We start from the raw sequence: 8,158 nt of genomic DNA, 5'->3' as shown, positions 1-8,158 counted from the left end.
AGAAATATAAATATATTTTGGAAATAAACTGTAAAGTCTACAAGACAAAGACTAAAAATCAACTAAACCTTAATTTGCCTTTGCTTGCTTTCACAAAGAGCTTTGGAAAAGATCCTGCTTTCAGTTTTGAACTAGGGACAAGTCCCATATACAAATTTTCTACATTTCTTCCTTTATACAGCTTGACAAAGGAAATTGTGGCCTGGGGACATGGCAGGCTAGCACGATGTTTCACATCATAAGACTCCTTTTCCCACTTAATTCCTTCATGTTGAATAAAAAGAGGTAAATTTCAGACATTAAATTTAGATTAAGTCATGACTGGTAGTAAAACCAGCTTGATCTCATAATAAATATGCCTTCACCTAGGTGAAAACATTTAGAAGATTAAATGATTCTTAAAAGTCAAACAGCACGGAGTTATACAATAAACTGTCATGGGAAACAGTGACCAGATAATGTGAGATTTGGTTTCCCAGACTCAAAAGAATTACACAAAATAAAGCAAACCTAATCTTGTAAAAGATCATTCCCTAAAACTGGGTCAGAAAATGTTGCCTCCCTCTGTCAGCAGGTATTAAAACTGAGAAAATCCTTCCTGATAATAAAGTATTTAACAGGATTTTGTAGGAGAGATAAGTACACCAGAAGACATTCAGTTAAAATTAGGAATGCTCATTGATTTACTTTATCCAAACCACCAAGGGTTGGTCAAGACTGTTCAAAATACTTCATAAATTCACAGAGATTTCCTAAGTATGTAGTTTCTCACATCATTTTTATATTAGGAGAACAGGATCTGAGTTGGACACAATCATCCTTGTAAAAAAGCCAGCCACCTTTCTGTACTACTTTTACCAGTGCCAAGAGGCGAAGAGATGTTTGTGTTTCCAGGTTGAAGTTAGGTGCTGTTTTCTCAGGCATGAAGATGAGCTCAACGAGGTCAGCCAGAACCGACTTGGATTTGTTTCAAAAAGCCAGCATGAAGGAGGATGAAGTGTTCCTTCCAAGGAGATGAGAATGGCAACTCGCCTCTAATCGGAGCACTAATGACTCGCCTTTGGCTATTCATTTTCTAACCATAGGATCGGAAGCCTCTCTGCCAAGAGAGGTTGTGCAGTCTCCATCTTTGGAGGTTTTCAAGAGCCAACAGGATAAAGCCCTGAGTAACCTGGCTTGGTCGCATAGCTGATGCTACTTTGAGCAGGAGGTTGGACTACAGACCTCCTTAGGTCCCTTCCAACCTGAGTTATTCTATGATTCTATTATTTTCATCCATTTTATATCTATCATCTTTGGCTTCCTTCAGATATCAAACTGATAAAGACTAGGTTTTAAAGTTTGTTTTTATAAAGCATGGCCAGAAAAAAATTGCGAGTTTAACTGCTTTGTATGACTGAGACATGTGACCCAGACAGAAAGAGGTAAAAATCTCTGTATGAGATGAAAATATCACGATAGCTCTTCAAGGAAAAACAATAAAAAGGGTGAGAAATGACAAGTCTTTTGAAATACATATCACAGGCCTATATGCATTTGCAAAACAAACTGGAACTGCAAAATAACTACCAAAACAGGTTTATAGTACTACAGCCTCCAGTGTCCTGCATAATAAGGGCCAAGATGACTTTTGGGCATAGTCTCCACTGGTTGCAAGGTTATATATCATACAGTCTAAGCTGCTCCTTCATGTCTCCTTCAGACATCTCTCCAAATGTGTCACTTTTTTCCTTCATGAGCCTGAAGATGGCAGCCAGCTGCTCTCTCTGAACCCTGTCAAAAAAAAAGGACAAGTAGGAATAGCCAGTCCCCAGAAGGCACTTTGAGCAAGAACACCATGGTCAAATGAAACACAAAGCCAAAAGCAGGTCATTTTACAAGCCTTACTGGCTGCAGGAAATCTGCCCATGGGAGATAAGAAAGAGATAGCCTCTGGTTCTCCTTCCTGCACCTTCCCATCTATCCAATCATCCTGCACATCTCTCTGCAGTTCTTTAAATATGGAGTTAAAACAGACTGCTGTAACACTACCTTTGGAGTTCCTTAGGGCTTATCTATACTCAAAGTTTCAAGATAACTCGACATGTGGAATTTCATAAGACCAACATGTCCCAATTTAGCAGACTCCATAATGAAACTGGATTAAGCATCATCAGCACAGTGTCCTTTCATTCTGTAATAAGAGTATGTAGATACAGAGTAATTCAGGAATAGCTATTAAATTTTAAATGCGTACCCTACCTGAAAACTAGAGACCAGACTACCTTCCTGAAAACTAGAGACCAGACTACCTTCCAGTGCGGACATGACTTTAATCAGCCACTGGAAGATAAGATCACAGACAGAAATTTGCTTTGATTCGAGAGTTCATCTGCCAGTGTCAAATGGTGACATGGACTCATGTAGCCAGTCCAGCAACAAGATGATCCCTGTGTGGGCAGAGGCTGACCAGTGGACCATCTAGCTCAGATTTCCATCCCTAGAAAGTCCTGTAGTAGATGATTAACTCCCTTCTCCCCATAAAAGAACATATCCTGATTTTCCGTAACCTGAAGCAGTTAACCATTGTTGTATGTCCTGCAGCACAAAGATTTGTATCTGTCACAGCGCTTTATTTGAGGAAACTTTGTAGGAGGGCTTATATTGGTTATACATCTACTGATCATCACTCAGGGACACAGAAAGGTGGGCAGCACAGGAGTGTCACTTTTTCGCAGGTAGCTCACGAACTGATGCAACAGTCTACAAATCCTCTTTTAGGGCAAAATGAATGTGCCCCTTGGCTCCAGTCAGAGCTGGCTGTGGGCTGGTACGTTCTCATTGCTGGACTCTACGTGATTGGGGTCAGACTGCAATATTGCCTAGCACACCTCATATCTGAATCTCCTGTGTGAGATTAAAAGAACCAATGAGGTTGTGGTGCTTTATGGCTGTAACAAGGGAGAAGCAGTTTCTAATACTTCAAGGCTCATTTTGCCCTTACATGACTGTGGGGCTGAAATTCAGTGATAACTTAGCAGCTCAGAGCACAGATCTGCCGCAATCCCAGCTCCTCCTGCTTGTTTAGCTTCTTTAGACCTCCCGTGGGCTAGAAAGACAGACTCTGGCTTTTACTTCCACATGGTCACCCTGTCAAGAGTCCTTTGTCCCCATCACAGCCAGCTTTCCACATAGGACTTTAATACACTGTAATTAATCCATTTAAATGCAGGCCATTATTTAACCTGGAGTAGTCTTCCTGCAAGTCCTGTGTGGACAAGCTATTAGTTGTTCCACTAACAGGAGGGATAGAAATACCTATTGACAGGCAAAATGAGGACACAATCTTTGCTTGAAAGAAGAGAGGACAGCATCAACACATCAGAAGCAACCACACCACGAACAAGATCAATGGAATGAGACAGTCAGGAACGAGCAGAGGAGCCTTCACGTGCTGAGCTTCTGCAGAGTGGGGCTCTGCATTTTCCCCTCTCCTGGACTAAGCCCCAGCAGAAGCAGGAACAGCAGGCTGTCCTCCCAGCACCATTGCAGCAGGCAGGGCAGGAAAAAAACAGATCCTGCCAAAAGAAAGCTCATTTGCCAATTCTTTTCTATTGCAATTAAAATACAATTGTCCTAAGGCCAAACATATTCTGATAATGATGTGGGATCTTCTGGTTACGAAACCTCTGGCCGTAGGCTGTCAAGCGCCTGGATTTGTCTGTCTCTTCTGTAATTTTTTGTGCTTACATGAATAGCATCCAACTGCCCTTTCCAGACAAGAGGAAGGGAAGCATGGTCATTAGTGATCAATATTTTATTTTAGATCACTGCTGGGCACCAGAGGGCATGTCTCCAGTCTGGTGTGGAGAAATTCAATACACAGCTTTGCCTCACGTGTCTGAAATGCATGCCAGCTGGGAGTGCTCCACACAGGTCTGCATCCCTCGCTTGTTATTTCACAGACATTAACACTGCTGAAACCTCCCCAAAGGCCCATATCCTTGTCTCTAAACCTCCAAAATCAAGATCACAGAAAATATTCACTCAATTTTTTTAAGCACGACATCAATGCATTTTGGCTCTCCCCTCAACTTTAAATATCATGACTGTGCGTCTGAAAAACAGAACTAAAAAAGAGCTGTTACTTCTCTGTGCTACATCATCTACAACAAAGGGAGAGCAAAACAAAGGTAAAGAGAGAAAAGAGCCTGGGAAGGAAGAGTAAGGCATCAAAAACATGAAAGTGGTTTCAAAAAGGAGCTTCTCCTATCAAAGGTGACCTTGCAAATCAACTTTGTAGTGCTCCAGCTTGGAGTTTGGTTTTTTTTTTTTGATTATTTTGAATCAAACCTATCCCATTCACAAGTAAAATCATTCTCTCTTCCCACAAGTGCTGTCCTCAAAACTACTTGGATTTAGGATGTCAAACAGGATTTTACTTATTCCTGACAAAATAGATGAATTAAGGATTTTCAAAGCAGTCTAATTCTTCTTGATAGGCAATTGAATTTGCATACTTAACTCCCTCAGGCTCTTTTTAGACATTTCAGTCCAAGACTTCTACAATTAATGGAGGTTTGGGGCAGTGAGCCATAGGTATGTTAAAGGTGATCTCCATTTCAGGAACTGCTAGGTACCCATGTTCACACCAGCTGAAATCCTGGGCAGAGCTCTGCCTTGGGAACGTTGCTAATTGTTCTGCAGCCAAACAAGACCAGGATCCTGCTGCAACGCTGCATTGCTCCAGCAGAAATAAGGGAAAATCCCTGACGTTCACCACTGGTCTGACTCTATTGTTAAAGAAGCCAGTGGAATCATTTATGGGGTAAAAGGCATAGGAGGGCAGAATGTACCTCTAACCTAAAATCCAGATTTTCAACACAAATCTCTTGAGAAAGAAGTTACAAGCTGCTAGAGGCAGGGAGAACAAGCACAAACCAAATAAACTATTCAAAGGTTTATTGGACCAAACAAAGGCAATTTTTACAGATTCAAGCCACTAGAATTACAGTCCTTTGTATAAGAGCCACCATCAGATACAAAACAAACAAACAAAACAAACAAAAGTAAAAAATACCCAGACAGCCATTTGAGTTGAAGAAATCGTTTGACTCGCTGCCACTAGCAAAAATCTGGACTCAGCTATAGACTTTGCTCGATGTACATATTGCCATGTAACTTAAACACAATGTATATAAGGCATTCTTTGCATAGTTGGGTGCTCGGGACACAGAGTCAGCCAGCCAGCACCAAGGGGACACAGCAGCTGTACCAGCGGGATGTTGAAGCAGAGGATCCAGATGTGCCTAAATTCATATGCAAACCACTGAACACGCTTGCAGTTGTCGGCTGGGAAGGGGCAGCCCAGCCTCTTCTAAAGCTGAAGCCTCCTGCTGTTCTTTAAATGAGCCCTTTTATTAAGAGTTTGCCAACCCCAGGCGCTGGAAAGGACAACTGTGTACAAGGTTTCAAGTATTGTCTGCATAGGAATTAAAAAGGGGGGAAAAAAAAAAAAAGCAGCCTGTTGGGTTTCCGATATGTTTGCAGCGTTAGCCAAGAGGCAGTTGTCCGGCAGTGAAAGAGAAACTTTGAAGGACACATCCCCACCTAGCCTGATATTTCTACAACATTGCTAGAGGACTGGGACCCTCTTCTCACTCTTGCAAACCAGCTGGGTTTGATTTGAAACCTCCTATGTCTGAAGCAGGTATATGTGCCCAGCCAAATTCATCTTCTATATGTGACAGAGCTGAGGAGCAATGCTGAGCTCTGGCTCCAGTGGACAAGCCACAGGGCTAGCAAGAGAAGAGGACACTGGAATAGCAAGCGGGCAGAGGAATGGGGACAGTGTCTCTTCCAGGACTCCCACTATCTCATCCTGAGCCAGAGGGAACCCCTGATGCCATAGCTACCTCCTTGGGTCTCTCCTCTTGGGAACTGGAGTAGGGAAAAGTGAGAATCCAGATATTAACAGCAGCCAAAGTGTGGTCTCCTAAACCTCCACCACAAGCAGAACAGCTAAACTATCAATCTTCATCACTTCTAGAGTCTTCTGTCTACCTACAGAATCAGCTCTCTGCTAAAATAACTACAGAAGCAAGATTTGAGTCAGTCCAGCTACCATCTGCCATCCCTCACTTGGACCCCACTTTATCCCTCCAGCCCTCAGAATAAAGCAGTGTTATACAACACTTGAAATCATAGGCAGTTCCCACCCTCCAGCAATAAAGAGGAGTTTGGCCCCAGGAAGCAACATAGTCTGGTCTAAGGTCCAGGCTGGTCTGGGAGAAGAGCTATGGTTCGCTCACCCCAATAAAGGAACAACACAGATTTCATGTCAGGCCTAATACATGGTAATGAACACAACTAATAGACTCGCTGCATATTTAGTGTCCAATTTGGGTTCTGTTTGGGGGAGAGGGAGGAAGGTTCATCCCAGCCCCCCAAACACAACTCAAGTCACTGCTTGCGCCCAGCCCCAGTCCATGGAGCCACACAACAGGATCTCCTCAAACTTGACACCACAGGAGTTTTTGAAGAACTCAACTTCAGACCAAGAGGGGATCCCAAGTTTTGAGGGTTTATGGATTTCTCTTATGGGTGTGTTTGGTTGGTTTTGGTATTTCTCTCAAGCCTTTAAAGATGCCAAGGGATGCCTTTAGGAGGAGGCTAGGGACAACTTCATATAGTCTTCAGTTCTGCAAAGAGAAACAGGGAGAGAAGAGAAATCATTTCAGTCATTTCACCCCTCAGGTTGGTTCATTATCATTCACATAAATGAGCAGGGGGAAAACTCAGTACGTGTGTGGGGGGAAGGCGAAGCAACTTCCCACCTCAGGGCAGAACAAGCCACTGTTGGCACACCTCGTGCCTCTAAGGAGGAGGCACTTTGCTTCATCAACTGCAGCAGGATAGTCGAAACCCAATCAGAAGTGTAAATCGTTTTGCCTGGCACCAATCTAAGTTACAACCTTTCTGACCTACTGATGAGAGCTGAAGCCCACCTAATTGGAAGCCTTCGTTAGCTCCAGGGGTTACCACCTCACTGTCCTGTGCAGAGCCTCCCTGGGCTGCTGGCACCCTTGTCCAGCCCAGATCCCTCTTCTCACCTGAAGCCAGATGAGCCAGGAATGAGTACTGGTTTCACAGGGCAGGGTGCCTGAACAGGTCGACCTTTCTCAGTCCTCCTACAGCTGTGTGTGTTCAAAGGAAGAAGGCAAAAATCGCAAGACTCTCTGCAGGTCACAAGGCTTCCTTTTGATGGGAAGCTCTCCCAATGTCCCAGGGAAGGAGAGCGAAATCATTAGATGTGTTTTGTGAGTGGGGACATCCAGGCACTCCCTGAGGTCTTGCAGCATGTTGTTAGCAGAGCCAGGGCTAAAAAAAAAATGTGTTCCCTTGTTCTCAGTCTGAACCTTTCAGACACTCTGCCCTTACTTCCCCAGCATTTCTCATGGCCCAACCATCCACGCTGGGAAACACCTGACAGTAGGCTGGGCAGCTGCCCATGGACACAGAGACCTGCACTGAGGTAAAGGGAAGCTACAAGACACAGTGCCTGGGTACTTACAAACACTCACAGATGCACCCCAGCCTAATTCATCCTGGATTCAAGAGGGTTCACTGTTCACAGGTAACACCTGAACCCCATTTGAAAGTCCCTTACTCCTGCCAGCCACAGCATGAAGGCAAGTTACAGCCTCATTTCTTCCTCACTCTTCTGCAAAAGGTTGCCTTCTCCAGCAGCCTCGTAAGTGCAGCCAGCGACCCAGATCCCAGATGGGAGATGCAGGGTGAAGCATCACGTGGGACCTCAAGCAACACTGCAGAGGCTCAGTGGCCAGCCCATTAGGACAAAGAAAGGAAATTCTCCGGAGTGGATAATCGCTCTGCGGGATTCGCAGCACTGAGGATCGGATCATCCTGCTCAAGTCACGCAAGCATAATCAGATTTCACGCGTGAGGGCATAAGCTTGTTGCCACGGGGGCCCAGAAGGAGAGGTCCCCTCCAGCATGCTGCAGTTGGAGCGGGGAGGGATGGAGGACATCAGGGAGGGTGGAGGAGGAGGCTCAGTTGCAGCCTGCAGCCCCTCACAGGGATACTCACCTCCTGGACAGGGCCAACAGCTGGGGTGAGATGATCTTAAACCAAGCATGAACTTAATAGAGGATGTCC

At 44.5% G+C, this 8,158-nt stretch overlaps 1 protein-coding gene across 4 annotated transcripts in view; it reads right to left on the bottom strand.

The window, feature by feature from the left end:
* Positions 1-659: 659 nt before the first annotated feature.
* The window catches only part of MXRA7 (matrix remodeling associated 7), a 30,484-nt gene continuing 22,985 nt past the window's right edge, over positions 660-8,158 (bottom strand). For 2 of the 4 annotated variants that reach the window (XM_069798990.1, XM_069798987.1), the window contains one exon: positions 660-1,773. In XM_069798990.1, coding sequence (XP_069655091.1) covers positions 1,659-1,773 — 115 coding nt within the window. In that variant the 3' untranslated portion in view covers positions 660-1,658. Of the gene's footprint in view, positions 1,774-4,924; positions 6,681-8,158 lie in introns of those variants that run through there. The other 2 variants (XM_069798989.1, XM_069798988.1) reach the window with 1 other exon arrangement.

This window comes from Haliaeetus albicilla, chromosome 12 (genome assembly GCF_947461875.1).
Source record: "Haliaeetus albicilla chromosome 12, bHalAlb1.1, whole genome shotgun sequence".
Classification (NCBI taxonomy): domain Eukaryota; kingdom Metazoa; phylum Chordata; class Aves; order Accipitriformes; family Accipitridae; genus Haliaeetus; species Haliaeetus albicilla.
Note: the sequence above shows the minus strand (reverse complement) of the source record. Positions and strands in the feature narration are given on the sequence as shown.